The sequence below is a fragment of the Lutra lutra genome, chromosome 15 (assembly GCF_902655055.1).
Source record: "Lutra lutra chromosome 15, mLutLut1.2, whole genome shotgun sequence".
In the NCBI taxonomy this organism is placed as follows: domain Eukaryota; kingdom Metazoa; phylum Chordata; class Mammalia; order Carnivora; family Mustelidae; genus Lutra; species Lutra lutra.
The window spans coordinates 5,587,008-5,608,642 of NC_062292.1; the positions used below are offsets into that span (position 1 = coordinate 5,587,008).

The 21,635-nt window shown below is 48.3% G+C and overlaps 1 protein-coding gene across 1 annotated transcript in view; it reads left to right on the top strand.

The window, feature by feature from the left end:
* The first annotated feature begins 155 nt into the window (after positions 1-155).
* Positions 156-21,635, top strand: part of GPA33 (glycoprotein A33) — a 46,400-nt gene continuing 24,920 nt past the window's right edge. The window contains exons 1-3 of the mRNA XM_047704964.1: positions 156-353; positions 12,483-12,637; positions 20,672-20,888. Of these exons, the coding sequence (XP_047560920.1) occupies positions 311-353; positions 12,483-12,637; positions 20,672-20,888 (415 nt within the window). The 5' untranslated portion in view covers positions 156-310. The remainder of the gene's footprint in view (positions 354-12,482; positions 12,638-20,671; positions 20,889-21,635) is intronic.

A 21,635-nucleotide genomic window follows, 5' to 3' on the forward strand; every position in this document is an offset into this window, starting at 1 on the left:
GTGAGAAGCCTAGGACTTTGTACACCTGCTAGGTGGGGAGAAAGTGGGCGGGGGCAGGTGAAGATGGGGAAGGTTCCTCTTCCCCATGAGGCCTCTGGTGGAGTAGGGGCAGCTCGAGTCCAGTCCCATAGGGGAACTCACCTGCCAGACCGGCGGAGCAGTGCGGTGAGGGGAGCCAGGCTGGGCAAAGGTAAACAGGAAAAGAGAAACCACAGGGACAGAGGGCTGGGCCAGGTCAGAGGCTGCTTTGCCTTTAACTAGTCAGCCCATCCCTCCCAGGCTGGGCTTGGGGCACAGAGGAAGCAAGACCATGGTGGGGAAGTTGCGGCCTGTGCTATGGACACTCTGTGCAGGTAAGTAGGCCCCTCTCATGTCCAGCACCCAGAGGGTGAGGGGGTGGGGTATGACAAGGGGACTGATGGGGCGCCTGGGTTAAGTGGGTTAAGCTTCTGCCTTCGGCTCAGGTCATGATCTCAGGGTCCTGGGATGGAGCCCCACATTGGGCTCTCTGCTCAGCGGGGAGCCTGCTTCCCCTTTTCTCTCTGCCTGCCTCTCTGCCTACTTGTGATCTCTGTCTGTCAAATAAATAAATAAAATCTTAAAAAAAAAAAAAAGACAAGGGGACTGAGTGCTGGCAGTCTCCCAGTGCCCCCCCAGGGATGGTGGCCAGTGACACGGCCACATTCCCACTGGGCAGAATTACAGGTTTGGCTTTGCAGACCAGTCTCCCCCCCACCCCCAGCAGAATGATTTGTATATGCATATTAATCAATAAAATTCCAGCCCATTTCTGGAAGGAATAATTCATAAATTCTCAAGACCGTAATTTCTGATCCTAGATCAGATCACAAGATCTGACACCAGATCTGACAACAGGTTTGCTACCTGGGATTTACCATTGCCTTAAAACTAGAGAAAAAGGCCATGGTAGAACTGATAACTTCTTTATCACATGTAGGGAAACCAAGGCAGAGACACTGCAACTTACTCTCATTCCCAGAGCAAGAGAAGACTCCAATCCTTCAAAAACTGAACTAGAAAGGCCCTTTCCAAAGGTCAAAGCTCTTCAGGCCTTCTGATGCTCTGGTCATTGAAAACTGGGAAGATGGGGAAGCCCTACAAAATAGAAATCAGGCATTTGGTGCTCTAATAGTTAAATCCAAATCAGGTGCTATGAAATAGCAAAGTTGTCTCGGGGGACCCGGGAGTGTTCTTGGGTTAAGACGGAGGTGCGTTGGTATTAAGGGTACTGGGCGTAGGGAAGAGTGGAATGGAGAATGGAAGTTGAGAGATTGGGGTGGGGGGATTTAAGGAGTATATTTAATTCACTGTATTTGGCTAAGCTAGCAAATCCCATCAACCTGCAATTTAGAAACTGTTGAAGGCTTCAGGGATCTGGTAAGAATGAGGAGGAGGGAAAGAGCTTTACCAGGAAAGTTAGGAGCCCCAAGGCCTGGGAAATAGGGGCAAGGAGGCTCTGATTTAGAGCTTGCTTTTTAGCTCCGACAGCAAGCCCCAGAACCAGGTAGCCTGTCTGCCCAGTAGGCTCCACTCCTCCCACCCTCAAAACCTAACCTTTGATTCATCAGGTGGAGGTGCTGGGGAAGGGCTGGGCTGAGTCTCAGAGGTGGACCTGGAAAAGATCCATCAGCTCAGTCTGGCTCGAGCCCCACCAAGAGACCCAAATGACTGGGGGCAGACATACTGTCATGTGAACCTTGTTACTGAGCACCTAGTTTGTGCAGGTGTTTTAGGAGTGAGGATTGTGAAAGGACTGTAGCCCTGAGGGCACGGCTCTCTGCCATTGACCCAGGCAGTAAGGACACTTCAAGTCCCCGGGGGAGGGAGGCGGAAAGGAAACTGCCATCCTCCCCAGACTAGGCCAGGGACACTCTGATCCTTTCCTTCCCAGCTGGAAGTCTTACAGGAGATGCCTCCCTCTGCCCCCCACCCAGTATACATCCTTGTATTTGCAGTTTGGCTGCAATCAGTGCACTTTTGGCCTGGGGAAAAATGCTAAAACAAAATGCTCCCCCAGCTTAGAATGAAAAGTAGCCTCAACTCTGAACTGCCTGGAGCAGTACATTTTCCCTCGTCCTTTGAGAAGGCAAGTGACCCAGGGGTGAACTCCTTCAGAGGAACCAGTTCTTGGGCCTGTGTTCAGACTCAAGTGTGTTTTCTGCCCCCATCCCCTTCCCTCTACCCTCCCAGGCTGCCCGGTCCAGACTCATGTGCCCACCACCATCGCCTCCATACTTTATGCTACGGTGAAGGGGCTGGAGCAGTGGGACAGGGGGAGCCTGGGTTGGTGGCAATGTCAGTGGATAGCTCAGGGAACATGGACAATTTCCCAAATGGAAGTATCTGGGGACCAAACACCCACTGCCCCGTGCAAGTGAACAATGAAGGTGTTCAAAGGTCATACCTAAGAGTGACTGGGTGGCCCTTCCCACCCCGTCTCAAGAGAGCACAGCAAAGAGAGGAGTAGGGAGATGAGGGAGGGCTTCCTGGAGGAGGTGGAGCTTGAGCTGGGTTCCAGAGGACCGACAGGCCTTTGCCCTTCTTCCTTTCTCCATCTGAACCTGCACAGTAACAACCTAGATTTTGCTGATGTCCCAGGCAGAGTGACACCTCGCTGATGAGTCACTAGGCCCCAGGACTCTACAGACTTTGGGAAGGCAGACGATATCACCTATGGAAGGGACCCCAACAAAAGGCAGTACATTAGAAAAATCTAAAAACAATTTTGAACCCAACTGAGAATCAGCCTGACAATTCTAAACACTGTCAGTGACACAAACACAAGGCCCACCCTCATGGGACTAGAGGAAACCTTTCTGAAGGTTAAATTAGAAGAACCGAGGAAGGCACTGCTCTACACAGAGAAATAAAGGAATCCAACATCCCAAAATATACTAGATGAGAAAATACATTTTTTTCTCTCCTATCTGAAGACATTCCATAAACCCATGGATGCTTGATCCATGGGTTGTGGGGAGGCTTTGCTGGGGTCTAGGTGTCCAAGATCCCGAACTGAGGTGTTCCTCAGGTGATTCTGACGGGCGGGCTACGTCTGAAGTTAGACACTAAAACTTGAAGGCAAGTAGGTGTAATCAACCGTCACCTCTGTTTGGGGCGGATCCTCTGAGCGTGACCCGATTCAGTTTTGCGCCATCTGGCGGCTCCCCTGAGTTACTGTCCAGTGCCCGATTTGGTGACTCGACTCAACTCAGGGACCCAAGTGGAGCATTCTCACACTTCCTTGTGTATAGAAGTCACCTGGGGATCTTATTACAATGCAGACTGATTCAGGAGGGCAGGGCCTGAGAGTCCGCATTTCTAACAAGCTCCCAAGTGAGGCTGATGCTGATTTAGGGACTGCTGTTCAAGAAACAAGGCTCCAGGGAGGAACTGGTTTGTGGGCACAGGTGAGAGCTTCACCTTGCCTTTGTCCCCCAGTGCCATCCGCAGGCTTCCAGGAACCCAGCCAACCTGCTTACTGTGATATTGGTCTCTGGGAGGCCTGGGGGAGAGGGTGCCTCGCTCAGCCTGTGCTTGTGCTCCTGGGCCGCACTTGATCCTGCCAGTCCCCACCTCCCTCCCTCCCCCTCCTGAAACTCTTCTGTCTTGCTCCCTGGATACACCCTCTCCAGGTTCTCCTCCACCTTTCAGGTCTTTGCAGCTTCATCCTCCTCTGCCCACTAGGAAGTGTCAGAGGTCCTCACACCAAGACCCACTTCTGTTTTCACTCTGGATCCACATCCACAATCACATCTTTAGGTGATACCCGTTTCCAATTGACTCACAATTTCTGTCTTCAAACCCAACCTTCCTCCTGAGCTACACACCCACAAATCCAACAGCCCAGCCCACAGGACCTCTCAGCTTTTTTCTTTAAAAAATTTTTTTTTTATTTATCTGTCAGAGAGAGAGAGACAGAGACGGGCAGGAAGTGGGAGAAGCAGACCGCTGTGAGCAAAGAGCCTGACATGGGACTCAATCCCAGGACCCTGGGACCATGACCTGAGTCAAAGGCAGATGCTTAACCCACTGAACCATCCAGCTTCCCATGACCTCTTAACTTAAATGTCTCAGAAGCACTGCAAACTCACAAGCTGAAAAGCAAACTCATAATCTTTCCCCCCTACCTGGGCTTTTCCCGTCGTCTCTGCATCATAAACAACACCCATCCATCCCCAAATGAAAGCCAGAAACCTAGGGTCATCTGTTACAGCGTTTCTACTGCTATGTAAGAAACTACCCTGAAACTGAAAATGAGAAAGCAATTTATTTCGCTCACAAATCTGCAATTTGTACGGGGCTTGGGAGGGACAGTGTGTCCTTGCTCCGGGCAGCATTGTCTGGGGTGACTTGCTTGGGGCTGGAAGCCCCACTTCCAAGATGGTGCCCTCTGGCTCCTCTTTTCATGGGCCTCTCCACGGGGAAGTTTGGGCATCTTCACGGAACGGCAGCTGGATTCTAAGAGCAAACATCTAAAGAGAAAGAAACTCGAAGCTGCCAGTACCATAAGGTCTAGGTCCAGATACTGACCCAACATCACTTCCACCATGTTCTACTGGCCAGGAAGTCACAGAACCCAGACTCAAGGAAAGGGACATGAACTTCACTTCTTCATGAGAAGAGTTTCAAAGTATTCAGGGCCATATTTTAGGATCCCCATATCACCTGATACTTCTCCCTCAGCTACACATACGTCACTGGGTCCTGACAGTTTTATCTCTTACATCTTTAAAATCTGTTCACTTTCCTCTTTCTCTGAGGCCGAGCTGACGTGACCGCTTCTCCTAAGCTGTTTCCATAGCCTCTAACTGGCCTTGTGTTCTGCCCCTTCTATCTGTTCTCCACCCTGGAGCCAGACGATCTTTTAAAATAAAACTGTGGCCACGTCACCCCCCTGCTTCACGCTCTTCGGTGATTTGCCACTAGCACTCGAACGAAGACTCAAATCATAAGGACAGGTTCTCCTCACTTACACTTAAGTTCTATAAACCACTGAAGTGTTCCCCAAGCCCCAGTATTCCAGCACCCTGGCTGATCCCCCATACCTTGGATAGTACAAAAATTTCGGTCAGATCACATATTTACTCTTTGGTTTGGAAAAATATTGTCAGCACCTCTACCCGTAGTCTCCACGCCTTCCTTTTCTCCTGTCTGGTCTTCCAAGGCCACGAGTCCCTTCCCTCCACTAACGCCCCAAGTCACCTGCAGCCCCACTGATTTCTTCCTAATAGGAATTTAGAGTCTCAACCACTTCTCTGGCGTCTGTTATGTCGCCATTTAACCTTTCCCCGCCCTGGGGCCTCGTTTTCCTAAACGACCTGGGGACAAAAGCTACTGCTGCATAGTTTCTTTTTCTTCTTTTTTCTCTCTCTCTCTCTCCTTCAAGTATCACAGTGACAGAACAAAGGCTCACAACATGTATCTGATTTCCACAGCCAGGTTTTAACTTCCTGGTCCTCATTTCCTCTCCTACTCTTCCCACGAGCTCTCTCCTCAGCCCTGAGACTCCCTGTCGTCTGACTCGGGCGTCCTCCCTACTAAGCAGCGTCAGGTGCCCGAGCTGACCCGTGGGCTTCTACACGGCCCGCGAAACAAAACGACGACATCTCCGTCCCTGGTGATACAGGCGCTCCTGCCTGCTTAGCTGCTCTTCTCCACCCACAAAATCGAAATTACCCTTCGAGGCGGACAACTACACAGACAAGGCTCCTTCCCGGCCCCGCAGTCCACCTCTCAGCTTCCTCGTCGCCTCCTCGCGCCCATTTCCAGGCGCTCCTTCCTTTCCTAAGAGGGCCGCGGCGGAGCGCAGGGAAGGCAGAGTGAGGCCCAGCCCGACGCAGCTGCCTTGCTGGGGGCCAGATGACGACGGGCCCGAGGGCAGGGGCCGCCTGAGGAGTGGGAAGGGCCAGAGAGGGGACCTGTGAGGCACTAGGCCTAGCTGCTAGCACCACCCCTTCCCTCAGGCCAGAGCCCACCTGCACTCGTCCCCCCAACATCAGGGGTTGGAAGTGATTTGCTTTTTCCTATCGGTGGGTTCTTCAGTTTTCTCCTGACATACTTATACAAAGAAAAACTGCCTTTCAAACTAATATGTACCCTTTTTTTTACACGCCCCCCCCTTGAGTCTTCACTCATCCGATGCAAGAAAAAAACCGCTGTATTTAGAACTGTTTCCAAAAAACCATCCATGCAGATGGCAGGAAAACACACAAACACAACCCAAATTGTCCTCGTGGCCAGTTAGACTTGGGCCCAACCCACATTTCTGGCTACACGGGTAGTGGTGTCATTCCAGAACTGCAGTGCAGGACAGCCTTGGCGGGGAGGCAGCAACTGCGCTGAGACAGGGCAGACAGAGGAATTGTCCTGAACTGCCGTGAGGAAATGAGCACTCTCTGTGCTTTGCACGTATGTTTATTTGGAGTCTTAGTGGGGACGCTAAAGGATAGCATATGGGGACACACACACGCAAACCACCTCCTTGGTGCTATCACTACAGACTGGCTTCTTTTACTTTCTGGAACGTTCCCCACCTTCTCCATGACCTGACCTGTGCAGAGTGCTCTTCTCTCTCCACCCACCTCTTCTCCTCTTTCCACATGGTTCACTTCTGCCCATCCTCCACTGTCAGGTCACCTGGCCTTTCCTTAGGACAAGCGCTCCCCATCCTCAAATCTTGGGTTATATCCCGTCATCAAATGTGTAACTCTTGTTTCCATGGTGCTTTTACATTTTTCTCTGGGATTATTCATCCCAGAGGGACTCACCAGGAAGATTGAATGCTAGGAGAGCAGGGACTGTGTCTGTCTCTGCTTGTCACTGTCCCCTCAGAGTCTAGCGCAGTGCCTGCAACATGGGCGCCCAGCGGCCATTTGCTTGATGGGTGTGAATGAGGGAGAACCTGCCCTTTTGAGCCTCACCAGGCAGTGAGCTGGTCTGCTTTTAGTGTCTCCTAGCCTGCTTTTCTTCCTTTCCCTCTTTCTCTAGGCAATTTCAGCTTCTCTCCAAGGCTCGACTTCCTAATCTCCTATGCTTCTATCAAAAATTACCCATTCTGAGTCTCTTTCTAGGGTTTGATGGATAAGAGGGACTAATTAGGGAAACACGTTTGTCCTGCTAGGGAAAGAGAGTCACTCCCACCCAGATAGCACTTGCATTTTAGTACCAGTCCAGTGGGGATTTGAGGACTGAGGCGGTGGGTGGAAGATGTTATTTGACTTGAAGGTTAGTAAAGAGAGTGGCCCCTCAAACTACTCCATGTTGGCAATGCTCGGGTTTCATCCCTGTCTCCTCCCTGTCTCCTGAGCTTGTCCCTGCTCCCAGATCACCCTGTCCCTGGAGCAGCCCTCTCTGACCAGAGCACCCACTGTCACCCTTGGAACCGGCCTCCTTTCTGAGGCACTTTTCTCCCCTCTGCCACCCAGGGACCTCTGGGCTGCTTCCTCCTTTTCTGCCTTGGGGACTCTGGGATGCCATAAACACCTGGCATGGACAGCACGCCGTGACAGACAGATGCTTCCACTCAGGAACTTCTCTCTCTGTGCACATGGAAACAGGTCACACTTGCTGTGAGCATACCTGGTCTTCCGCTGACCTGAGCTCTCCCCCCACACTCCCTTTCTCACCCAGGCCTGAGTCTTGCTCCTTCTGGCTTCTCTTCTCTTTTCAGTGTCTTCTTTCCTAGGAGCTCTTTCCCTATAATCTACAGTCCTGCATAAGTCCCCCCATCCTCCAACCCAGAGGAGAGTAAAGAAACTTTTTCAAGGCCCCCTCTTCTCATTTCCACTTTTTCCTTTCCCTGTGCCAGGTGAGCACTCCCTGTCTCTACTTCCTCAATTACCACTTGATTTATCAGTCTGTAACATGACTTTGTGATTATAAGAGCAATGCATGTTTACTCTAGAACATTTGAGAAATAAAAAATATACAAACAAGAAATCCAGAATTTATCCATGCTCCCAGAATCCAGAGGTCACTGTTATTAATACTGTATTTTGGTATATTTGCTTCTGGAATTTGCTATTTGTGACTAGGTGGAAGTGGGATACTGTTGTGTAACTAACAGTTTTGCATCCTGCTTTATTTTCTTACAAGTTGAATGTTGCGAACTGACTCCCTTGGGTGCAATTTCAAGTCCCACCTCCTTGATAAATCTTTCTCTTACAATCCTTCCCCTGGGTGGTGACACAGCCCCTCCCCTCCCTCCTCCTCCTACGTGTTACTTCCTTAACCCTTGCACTTAACACCGAATTAGGTAGGCTCCATTAGGCTGCTGACCAACGGTGACCTCTAACCGGGTGGGGAGTGTGCCCCAGGCCACTGAATCCACAGGGTCGTATTAGACCCCAGCCCTCTGGAAACCTTGAAGTGAGAACTGGCAAAGAGACGGCACAAGAAAAACGCGGGACACAGACCCTGCTAGAGGGAGCGCACTGTCTGCTGAGAGGAGGAGGCCTGCGTGAACCAACCCTCAGCAACGTGACTGTTGTGTGTGGTGGCAAAGTTCCACTGGAAGCAGCTCTGAAAAGCTTCCAGACCTTGAAGCTGGGCCAGGCTGGTCCCCACAGTTTCTGGAAGGGTGGCTCATGAGCATGTCTCTGATCACTCTCCCAGTGCCTTGCTAGGAGGGGCCCAGCACTAGGACCTTAGGAACAATTCACTGAATCGATTGGAATTTACATATTCCTAAACATCCCTCTGGAACTGAGTTCTAACCATGGAGGCCTCCACAGTCAGCCTGTGTGAACTGCCCCTCCCCAGCCAGGGGCCCAAGACTTTCTCAGCCAGAGCCCGGCAGGCAGGGACCCCTCTGGCCTCGGGCACTTCCTCCCTGAGAATGTGGTTTCTCTGAGCAAATGGAATTGCCTAAGTGCCCGCATTACTGCCAGTCTCCCCAGGGTTCCCATAATGTGCTGTGTAGGCCTCAAGCAACAACGCCATCAAGCATTTCATTATCCTCTTTGGATGTATTACTTTCTGGTTAGGTCTCTAGAGATGGTTTATTACCTTCTTAACAAACCTTCATTATTTACAAGCAGTAATCAAGGCTTCAGGCTGGGTCCCCCATACCACACACCCTTTTAGGGAAATTAAATGACTTCTCTTGTTTCCTTGCGGGGGCATCTTGCCCCCTCTCTGGGGGCTCTTCTGACCCTTTATTTGATTTTTTGGGGGTGGGCATTTTCTAGCAATCTGTAAGATAGTTCAACAAGTTTCTCTGGTGGTGAGTCCTCCGAATTTTTTAAGCTTAAATTCTGTCACTCATGTATTTGCTGTCCAAGAGCCCTTCCTTGAGCATCTCCAATGTTAGGCCCTTTGTTGAGTCCTGGGGACATGGAGGTGAAGAAAACAGAGTTGCAGAGGAGAAAGATGGGACAAGAGAGAGCGCGGGTGCGGGTCTCGCTTGCGGGTCAGGCTAGAGGTTGTCCTCGCTAAAATGGGAAGTCATCCAAGCCTCACAACAATATTGTTTGGTTGTATCTTCATTTTCGAGCTGAGAAAACCAAGGCACAGAAAAGTTAATTAAGGTGGCCAAGTAGAAAAAGTAAGAATGAGGATGCCAGCCCAGGCAGCTTGGCCCTTGCCTTTGTGGTCTTGGCCACTCTGGTATGTCGTTTGATAAAGTTGCATGAGACTGAAGTCCTAGGAGGCAGATGCTGTGAGTAACAGGCACTGAGACTGCTTGAGAGAGTCTGGGCATCTCCTCTGGGACAGTGACTGTGCGCTAAACTTCTTCCTCAGCAAAGCGCTGTGGTGCCTGCAGATTCTGATTTCTTCCTGGAGGTGAAAAGCACTCACTCTCCCAGTTCGTCTGTCCTTAGGGAGGTTAACACAACCCTGGACTATTCGTTTGTAACCCCTTGTGGGGAATTAGCTGAGCATCAGATGGAGGCTCTTCTTCAATGGGAGAAGGGCTCAGCCTTGAGAAGAAGAGCAGGGGAATGAGGGTGAGAAAGGATCCTCCTGGAACACGAGGCACACACCTTTCAGGTGGTGGCAGGATGAGAGCTGTACCTATTCGGGGCAGGGTGGGCTCTGAACCACTACAAAGGAGATACCCAATGTAGTCCCACACAAGGAAGTGGAAAGGGAGGTAGTTGGAAGGTTCTAGAAGTGAACTTCTCTACTTCCTACTTGTCTAACCATAGATTAGATACTGGTACTTTTGTCTGGTACTTTTGTCACACCTGGAACTTTTGTCACACCTACTGAGTAGGGAGGCAAAGATCCCATAGAAGAAAAAACAAGGGCCACAGTATAAAAAATATTAAAAAAAAAAAAAAAAATATATATATATATATATATATATATATTTAAAAGGAACAAATCTCCCTTGACCCCACAAAACTCCTTCAACCCCCGTGTCCCTTTGGCAAAGTCTGCCCTCTTCTTCTCATCCCAGTTGCTCTTGAGCTCATCTTCCCAGGCTCCATCATCTCCACTCTGTGGAATCTGCTCATGCCAAGGTCCCCTCATCCCCTCCATGTTACAACATCCAGTGGTCATCTCTCAGTTCCCAGTTCCCCGAACCCAAGGTCGGCAGCACTGGAGTAGTTGACCCCCTTTGCTTTCATGAAACACTTTTCCTGCTTGGCCTCCGGCAACCACTTTTTCTGGGCTCTCTTCCTAGCCCTCTGGCCAGTTCTCCTTCTCCCTTGCTGGTTTCTTCTCATTTTCTCCACCACCAAGCACTGGAGTGCCCCCATGGCTCCATCCCAGAGGTCTTCCCTGTCTTTGTGCACTTCTCTGTCTTGCTCCCATCCTCTGGCCTTCAACGACCTCTCCAGGGAGCTACTGTCTCCTCAACACCTCTATTGGGTGTCTAATAAGCATCTCAAACTTCACATGTCCACAGACAAGCTCGTGATCTTCCCTTTGAAACCTGCCCCCCCCCCCCCAGTCTTCATCATCTCCATAAATGACAATTCCATCCTTCCAGTTGTTTCGGTCAAATCCCGTATCTATCCTTGACTCCTCTTTTCCTCTAATATGTTAGGTCTAATCTGCAGTCAAATCTCGTTGGCTCTACTTTGTACATACATTCCGATTTGGATCACTCTTCCACCTCCACTACCCTGACCTGTACCCATGCCACCATAAGCACGCACCTGTACAACTGGAATAACCTCTTGGCAGGTCATCCTGCTCCCACTCTGGTCCCCAGTCTCCTCACTTCCTTTCACCTCACTTCAGATGAGCCTTTAAAAATTTATGTCAAGTATATCCCCTCAGCTTAAATTCCTCCAAGGGCTCCCCACCTCTTCCAAAGAAAAATATAAAGTCCTAAATATGGGCTACAAGGCCCAACGTGACCTTAGATTTCTCTACCTCTCTGCCTTGTCTCTCCTCCTCCCTCCCCTCCTACCACATGGCTTCCTTACTGTTCCTTCTCTTGGACCACACTTACTCCTGCCTTCAAAGTTCTCCTGAGAGGTATCCACATGGCTTTCTGCTTCAATCATCTGTTGCTACAAACCAGATCACCCCAAACCTTAGTGTCTTAAAACAACGCCAATATACATTTTCTCACGAATCTTCACTCTGGGCGGGCTCTGCAGGGATAGCGCACCCCTGCTTTCCCAGAAAACAGCGTGCCCATCCACATGCTGAGAGTGGATGCGGGCTCTCCCAGGGGACCTCAGCTGGAGCTCTGTCCCAAATACCCGCATGTGGTCTTTCTTTCCATGTGGCTGCCTCACTTTCTCACAGAAAGTTACTGGGTTCTCAGAGGGAGCATCTCCGGAGGACCAAGCAAAGCTTCTGGCCTCTTACAAGTTAGTATGAGAAACCATAAGGTGCCACTCACAGTGCTGTTCCAGTCCTACTCAGGTTCAAGAGGGGACACAGACGGAAGAGAGTCACCATCATGTGGAAAGATGAATAGACATGATGGGAGATACTGGTGTGGCCATACTGTCTTTCTCACCTTTTCCTGATAAACTTGTGTAGAATGAGCTCACCAGGGAATACCCTCTCTCTCTTTACCTTGCTTTAAGCTTATTTCTAAAACTCCTTACCATATTTAAATGCTCCATAAAAACTTGTTAAGTGAATGACTAAATCATCACCACAACAAAAAAAGATGGCGAGGAATATTTATCAAGAGCTTTCTATGTGACATAGACTAAAAAAAAGTATTTACACATAGTATCTCATTAAGTTCTCCCAGCACCTCTGGGAAGTATTTGTGCTCCTATTCTATGGACAAGAGAAGTTCACACAGCTGGGAAGAGGTGAAGCTGAGGTATAAAGCTGGGCTTTAGCTACCACACAATGCATTTAACTGTCTCCACCTCGGTCTTGGAGAACAGTGGGTGTGTCACGGCCAAGATCACAGTTGCAGTGTGTCTAGCTGTGGCTGCTGGAGGAGAATGTCACTGGGCATTCCCTCAGAGGTCCTATGGGCAAGGAGTGGCTATGCTATGCCATTTAATTCTTCCTACTTCCCACTTACTTTCCAGTCTGGGTGACTGTCAGTGCCATCTCTGTGGAAACGCCCCAGGAAATTCTTCGGGCTGCCCGGGGAAAGAGCGTTACCCTTCCATGCACCTACCGCACTTCTGTCTCCAACAGAAATGGATTTATCCAATGGGACAAACTTCTAAGGAGTCACTCGGTAAGGATCCTTAAAAAGTTGGGGCGCCTGGGTGGCTCAGTGGGTTAAAGCCTCTGCCTTCGGCTCAGGTCATGATCCCAGGGTCCTGGGATCGAGCCCCATATCGGGCTCTCTGCTCAGCGGGGAGCCTGCTTCCTCCTTTCTCTCTCTCTGCCTGCCTCTCTGCCTACTTGTGATCTCTGTCTGTCAAATAAATAAATAAAATCTTTAAAAAAAAAAAAAAGTTGAGGATATCATGGAAATGAATATTACCTGACCATGATCTCTTAGAGGACAAACACTACAAGTCTTTCAGTAAATGTTAAAATAGACATTAGCACCCAGGGGCGCCTGGGTGGCTCAGTCGTTAAGCATCTGGCTTTGGCTCAGGTCATGGTTTTGGGGTCCTGGGACTGAGCCCAGGCATTAGGCTCCCTACTCAGCGGGGAGCCTGCTTCTCTCTCTCTCCCACTCCCCCTGCTCTTGTTACCTCTCTTGCTGTATCTCTCTCTAACAAATAAACAAAATCTTTAAAAAACAAAACCAAACATAAACATTAGCACCCAAGCTGGACTGGGTGGGCAGAGCAGTGAGTGTTGGACTCAGCAAGGGGCCTATTATGCCACCTTTATTTGGAAAAAGTGACCTTCCTAAAATATCCTCCTGCTGGTCAGTCTCGAGTTACCTCAATTTTATCATTTGAGACAGTCATTCCTTTTGATTAGCATAGAGCTCTCCTTGAGGCCAGATTTTATTTTCTAGTGTTTTGGGTTTTTTAAAAATTTCCTGTTTAGGTCCTTTTGGGGAATATAGAAGACATTTTTTTTTTTTTTTAAATTTTGAAACGGGTAATACAGTCCCATGGTTCCAAAATGAAAACATCATCAAAAGCAAACATTGGGGGCGCCTGGGTGGCTCAGTGGGTTAAGCCTCTGCCTTCAGCTCAGGTCATGATCTCGGGGTCCTGGGATCGAGTCCCACATCGGGCTCTCTGCTCGGCAGGAAGCCTGCTTCCCTCCCTCTCTCTCTCTCTCTCTCTGCCTGCCTCTCGTCTACTTGTGATCTCTCTCTGTCAAATAAATAAATAAAATCTTTAAAAAAAAAAAGCAAACATTGGGAAGTTTCATTCCCATCTTTGCCCCTATTTACTCTGATCCTTCTATTCCTCACCATTTCCACCAACCCCCCCGCCCCCTGCCCCACATACACTCCCCACATGCAGGCAAGGCTGATTTTCACCGGTACTGGTTGTTTGGGACCAGTCTCTATTCTGATTGGTTGTTAGATCTGCTGCAATTATTACGTATTTTGAATATAACTCTTGGCTAAGAGAACCAATTTATTTTCCCGTGTATCCTTCCATTGATTTTTTATGCAAATTTAAGAAAATGTTAATGTGTTTTGTGTGTATGTGTGTGTGTTCCTATTTCCCCCTTTTTTACACAAAAGGTAGCATATTCTAGGCACTGTTTTGCCCTCTTCACTTAACATAGCTGCTGAAGAGCTTTCTGAACCAGTTAATAGAGAGCTCCCTCCTTCTTTCAGAGCTTTGTAGGAGTCCGTGGTAAGAAGACACTGTTAATATTTAACCAGCCCCATAATGATAGGCACTTGGTATTCCCAGTCTTCCAATTACCAAGAATAACCATTTACATATGTCATTTTGTGTGTGGACAGGTATAACGCTAGAATACACTCCCAGAAAGGGTCAATGCTCTTATAATTTCACAGAGACTACAAAATTGCCTCCATAGGGAAGCGTTACGAGCTCCCCCCAGCAGAGCCTGAGTGCTCATTTGTGTGCAAGTGTGTGTCTAAGTAACACATGCATCTGACTAACGATTAAGCAGTAACACTTACAGAGTGAAAGTATGTCTACCCCATTCCCTGAACTCCCAGTTTCCTCTTCCCCTCACCAAAGGGAACCACTTTTACGAGCTCTGGGGTGGCCTTCAATGCATGCTGTATGTATACACAAACATAAATATGTATGTACCTACACATACATGAATAGGCATGTTTACATAGACCATACACACACTGTTCTGCACTTGGCTTTTCTTCTCGTAATACAGGTCATGAAGCTCTTTCCATATGTCAGTACATTTACATCTCTCTCATTTTTTTACCCTTGATCTCAGCCAAAAGGCCTAGAAGCAACCTGTCTCATTTTTCAAACACTTACATGAAGCATTCCATTTTATGAATGTACTGTATGTACCAATGATGGACATTTGGTTTGTTCCCTGGATTTTGCTGCTACAAAATAATGCTGCAATAATTATCTCAATGTGAGTGTCTATGGGAATGTATAGCACACATAGATAGCATAGCGTGTATTTGAAGTAGATGCATGTAGGGTAAGTTATTAAACATAGAACTTCTGAGTCACAGGATATGTGAATTTAAAATTTTGATAAATGAGATCAACTTGCTCTCATGAGATATCATGCCAATCTCCACGTTCACCAATAATATGAGGGCACCCACTTGTCCAACACACAGTACTCTCAAACTGTTTGATCTTTGCTATTTCGGTAAGTGAAAAAAGTATCTCATTTTAAAAATCACATTCGCATTTCTCTAATTATAAGAAATGGAACATCTATGCTTAAGTTTGAGTAAGGTCTACATTTATCTTATTTATTTTTTGGGGTGGGAGGAAGAAGAACACATTCAAAGTTTATTCTCCAACAGACAGCTGGCATCAGCAGGTAAAACTACCAGAGTTTCACCAAAGATATATTCACGAGGTGTTATTTGCTTAACAGTGAGAAAGTCTCTGGTGTGTTCTCTGTAACAATATCCACTTCCTAGTATTGTGCTCCACTTACAATTCCAGGAGGAAAGGTAGCACTTGTCCAAAAAATTTTTCGGATCCTAAAGTCAGGTACAATAACACAGACAAACTTTTGATAACAGTATTGGTCTACTTTTCCACACAGAAGGAGACTGACTTCTCCACCCAGAAATTATTAGGTTCTTTCATTCTCCTTCGTTAAACCATTAGAACAATGTTTCATCATTTGCTTGATATTACATATACAAAAAGGGAAAGTTAAAAAAAAAATCACAAGAATATCTCGCCTGTCTCCACCACACAGCAATTTAGGTTGAGGTGTCAGAACACTTCAGCTGTCGTAAAATAGGAAAATAGAGACTTTGGCTACAAAACTAAAAATTAAATGAGGTAGATAAATTAGAGCTTTCACACCCCTGACTTGCCTGTTCCAACCTCATAACCTTCACAAAATACTCAAGAACAACCTTCATGATTACTTGACATAAGCTGCACCAAGGACGTCTTTGTACAGATTAGTACGCGAACCTAGGGGTGCCTGGTCTGTTGAGGGTCCAACTCTTGGTTTTGGCTCAGGTCATGATCTCAGGGTCATGAGATCAAGGGAGCCACTAGTTGGGCTCCACACTCAGGGTGGGGGGCGGGGTTGGTGTTGGGTGGCAGTCTGCTTGAGATTCTCTCTCCCTCTGTCCCACCCCCTCACCAGTGTGCCATCTCTCTGTGTCTCAAATAAATAAATCTTTCAAAAAATTAGTGTGTGAACCTATAAGAAACATGCCCTTCCATGAGTCTTTTCAAGAATAAAAACCCAGCTCTTCCATTGAGTAGGCCCTGGTGGGCTAACTTAAGTCACCCGAGGGTTCCCACTCCGGTCCCTTCCCCTCCTGGTGGTTTGGGAAGGAGGCACCTGGAAAGCAGGGGGCGTATGCCGGCACTCTTGGGGCTCTAGCTGAATGGTTTTTAAATAGGCAGGACCACACATTGAGGGCATCCTACTTAAGGTCCCATGGTTGAAGGAACTTTGTAATTCTACAAACTTAGTGTTTTTTTTTTTCTTTTTTTAAAACGTACATCCAGAAAAAAAGAAAGGATGGGTTCAGGGTTGATGGGAGTCATACAAAACAGATCCCGAAAAAGATGCCAGATCTTGTTCCTGCACCTGCACACAGTCATCGGGGAAGTATATGTTACCCCTGCTCCCCCGTTAGGCTAACCGTTATCTTTCTCATGGTGGTTCAGTAAGTTCCACAGTGAGGTCTACTTTTAAAAGGCAAATGTGGGGGTACCTCCTGGGTGGCTCAGTCAGTTAAGCACCAGACTATCTATTCATCTATCCTATCTTATCTATTCATTTATTTTATGATGTGATGTTAGTCACCATACAGTACATCATTAGTTTTTGATGTAGTGTCCCATGATTCATTGTTTGTGTATAACACCCAGTGCTTAATACCCATCACCCTGTGACCCCATTCCCCCTGCCCCCTCCCTTCTGTAACCCTCAGTTTGTTTCCCACAGTCCAGAGGCTCTCATGGTTTGTCTCCCTCTCTGATTTCTTCCCATTCAGTTTTCCCTCCCTTCCCCTGTGGTGCTCTGTGCTATTCCTTAGGTTTCACATCTGAATGAAACCATATGATAATTGTCTTTCTCTGCTTGACTGATTTCACTCAGCATAGTCCCTCCAGTTCCATCTATGTCAATGCTAATGGTGGGTGTTCATCCTTTCTGATGGCTGCGTAATGTTCCATTGTGGATATGAACCACATCTTCTTCATCCAATCATCTGTTGAAAGGCATCTCGGCTCCTTCACAGTTTGTCTATTGTGGACATTGCTGCTATGAATATCGGGGTGCCCCTTCTTTTCACTACATCTGTATCTTTGGGGTAAATACCCAGTAGTACAATTGCTGGGTTATAGGGTAGCTCTATTTTTAACTTCTTGGGGACTCGCCACACTGTTTTCCAAAGTGGCTGCACCAACTTGCATTCCCACCAACAGTGTAAAAGGGCTCCCCTTCTCCACTATCTTCAACACCTGTCATTTCCTGCCTTGTCAATTTTGGCCGTTCAGGCTGGTGGGAGGCGGCCTCTCAATGTGAGCGCGACCTCTTGGTCTCGGCTCCAGTCTTGGTCACAGGGTCCTGAGTGCAGGCACCACATTGGGGTCCATGATGAGTGTGCAGCTACTTAATAAAAAAATTTTTAAATGCAAACGTGCCTGCCAGAGGTAAGCTTTAGGTCCCTGGAATACCCAGAGTGAAAGCCTTTACCTTTTTCCCTGACAGGAAAGACGGGGTGACCCAGGACACCCAAGGCCTGGAGTAGCAGGATCCATGGGAAAAGAGTAAATCCCACCTGATCCTCCCTGTTGTCTGTTGCCCTGAGGACTGATGGGCCATGAGCACAGGTCCTTTCTACTTCCAGAATCTCAGGGTAAAACCCAGAGAGGGAAGCTGCTGCCCTCAGCCCGAAGAAACCAAAGAAGGTCTCTTTCACCATCACATGTATTCAGCCAACCAGAGACGGTCTTACCAGCCACTTCTGAGTGCTCAGATAAACACTAAAGTTCTTCTGTTGACTGATGGATCCCTCACTTCCAAAAGGAGTTGAGGCAATCCCCTTGAGAGTAAGCAAGGGTGCAGGGAAAGGGATTAAATCTGTGTCCTCAAGGAGATTATTGTGACAGGTCCAGGCAATGCGGTGGCGGTGGGAGATCCAGGGAGGAAGCCTTGGGATAGCTGTGATTAGGAGAACAGTTGGGGCACGAAGGGTCCCCGGCAGAGCCAACCCGTCAGAAAAGAGCGGAGCTGGGAAAGATCCAGATTCACGGACTGGCCCACAGCTCAAAACACTTCCTCCTCTCCCGCCCCAATGCTCCTCCCCTTCAGGAGAGCTAGTTACCTGCCCCTCCCAGGGCGGCTGCAGTTCCTCCCTACACAAGAGAACCTGCACTCCATTAACCAACTCGAGTTTCCTGGCACAGGCTGTGTTGGTCCAGACACAAGGGCACCTTGTCCCGATCTGCCCAGAGGACCTGTGCAGCATCAGACCTGACACCGGGTCTCCACACCCCCTTCTCTACCCATGCATGCTCTGGCTTCTGCCTCTACCAATCCCCTGCCTTCACCGGCAACTTCTGTTTTGCTAATTCAACGTACTCATTCAGGCTTCATCTTGTTTCATCTCCCTTAGCGTTTCCCACTATCGACCACTTTCCCATCTTGGAATCTTCCTCCCTTGGCTTTTTGGGCAGTCTCATCTTGGGTTTTCTTCTGCTCTATCTGACCTCTCCCCAACCTTTCAAAATGAAGTAACCTGGGGACTTGGCATACGGCACTCATTTACCTGGGGTGGCTTCCTCTAGCCCACAGCTCAGTTAACATCTAAGTCCCTGACTCAACCTTCATCCCCGGGTGCACTCAGCTGCCCTGGCCAGCTCCTACCGAACTCTACCTGTGCCATCGACACTTCAGGCACATCATGTAGAAAACAGAACACATTGTTTTTTCTTAAAACATTCTCTTTCTAGGTGTTTCTTCTCTTGGAAATGACTTCACCATATACCCAAATATTCAGGCCAAAGACCCTCCCCCTTGAGGTCTGCCACTCCCTGACTCCCAGTCCCATTGGTCTACCCTGATCACACTCCCCAAATTCACTTCATCCTTCCCGTCTACATTGCCACAGCCTGATCTGAAGACCCACAATTTTCCGTTTGAATTGCTGAGATCATTTCTTAACTGCTTTTCCTTCTCCTCCTAATTCATCTCCCACCCTGTGTTGAGAGTTAAATTCCTAAAAGACATGGCTCTCTAGTGCTTTCAGGATATGATGCCAATGATTCAGTCCCATATACACGATGCCTGCAGTCTGGCAATCCAGAATCGCCAGGGCCCAGGCTCTAAAGCCAGAATGCTTGGTTCGAATCCCTCCCCTGGCACTGGGTTAACCACTTGGGAGAGGTACTTAACCTCTTGCCTTGGTTTCCTCATGTGTAAAATGGGTAAAATCGTGATATTTCCTTCATGGGGGTAAAATCATAATATCTCCTTCAAGGGGATGTTGCAAGGATTAAACAAGATAATACATACAGAGTGCCTGGAATAGTAGCCAGCACGTACCACACACTCAATAAACAGCAGCTACCATCTTTATTGCTACCTGCCCGTGCTCACCTTCCACCTCATATACTCTCTTCCGTTCATAATGAACACACTGGGTTAGACCCATAGCTTCCCACTCCGAGGTCTTTTTTCACTGTTCTCCCTTTGCCTAGAATGCCAAACACATCCGTCCGTCCTCCAGCGTGCACCGCCCCAACCCCCTAGCCCTTTGCCTGGCCAGTTTGTCCTTCAGGATCCGAGGCACTGTCTCCTGGGAACTCTTCCAGGAAGCCTTCCCAGACTATCCAGTTTAGATGTAATGCCTCTCTTCTGAGGTCCCACAGTTACTCAAAGGCTGTCATAACATTTATTCTTTGAGGGCAGAAATCATGAGCTCCTCATCTTGGAACATCACGCTCAATAGCGATGATGTCTTGCACTTACTTTCTGCCACGGCAGGCAGTGCCCTCACTGTTTCGTATATATACTTTAATCCTCACAAAAATCATATAAATTGGTGTTATTGTTTTCTCCATTTGGTAGAAAAGGAAATGGAGTCACCTTTTGCTCGAGGTCCTCTAACTAGGAAGTGGCAGGACTGGGATTTGTACTGAGGTAGTTTGGCTAGGAAGGAGTGATCTTAGCCATGCTAAGATCGCACATGATTGCACAATGAGTGAATAAATTGATCCCAAAGGCAAGAGTCAAGTAAATAAAGTGGGCTTGGAAGCCAACGATGGCTGCCAACGCAATATCGTGGTGCATAATAGATGCTCATGAAATACTTGGTTGTCTGAACAAGTGAGAAGAGTTTGAAATCAAAAACAATTTGAAATCTCTTGGGTAAGAGAGAAGCCAGAGGTTACCAAAGGTCAAAGTGTGGGGAGCTGAGAAAAAGCCCCTTTATCCCCATGCGCTTCTGTGATATGAATTGCCTACCTGTCCTGGTCTTTCAATATTTTCATTAAAGGTACAGATACATCATAAGAGGAATCCACAAATGGGCACTACGTGTTAAAGCTGTTTGTTCTGAGGGGTCGACGAGTTAGCCCTCTGGGCCTGGCAACCTGTGGACGGGGGTACTCAGCACAGGCTGCAAGCACCATGCCAAGACTTGGGGTAAGACAGAGTGGTTTCTCCTCCCTCCCAGGAAAGGGTGCTCATCTGGGAATTTTCAATGAAAAACTACATCTACGGTGACCTCTATAAGAACCGCGCCAACATCTCGAGCAGAGCCGAACACTCAGATGCCTCCATCACCATCAGCCAGCTTACCATGGATGACAACGGCACGTACGAGTGCTCGGTCTCCCTGATCGAAGACCTGGCAGGAACCTCTAAGTCACGCGTCAGGCTCTTGGTCCTGGGTGAGTGTCTCCATCTCCTTCCTGGGGTGACAGGGAGGCAGGGCAGGGAGAGGTGCTGGGAGAAGTCATGCCTTCATGGTAAGGGAAAGCCAGAGACAGCCCTACCTGACCAGGAGCTCAGGCTCCTCCCCTCATGCCATCTGCCTGCCAGGGGCTGCCCCTCCCTTCTGAACGGAAGACTATTCTGAGTTGCCCACCCATGGCAGGCAGTTCCCAGGGCAGTGGAGTAGGCCTGTTTGGAGTGGCCCTGGGGCTCTTCCCCATATCTCAGCTCCCTTCCTTTTCATGGCAAACTTATTAGGGAGAAGAAAAAGGGAAATCATAGATCCTAAATAAGGACTCTCACTGTGCCTTCCTTTGGCGCTGAGAGCCAGATCATAACTTCCCCATCATAAATTCAGCTAATCAGGAGATACCCTTCCCACTAGCGTCTCTCCACCCTGGGCCCCAACCACATACCACTGAGGAGGCTCCACTGCCTTTGAAATACGTCCCCAGATGACATTCTTCCCATACAGATCACTGATTATTAAAGCTCATAGTTTTGGAAGAATCTGAACATCATCTACTTTAGTATCTTCATTTTACAGATGAGGCCCAGAGAAAGCAGGCCCCGGACTCAGAGTCAGTTACTGGACACTTATTGGCGAATGGCTCTGCTAGGTCCACTATAAGGAATGGCCTCCACCCTGGGAGGTAGCAATGCTTTAAACCCAAACAATGGGGGGTGCCTGGGTGGCTCAGTGG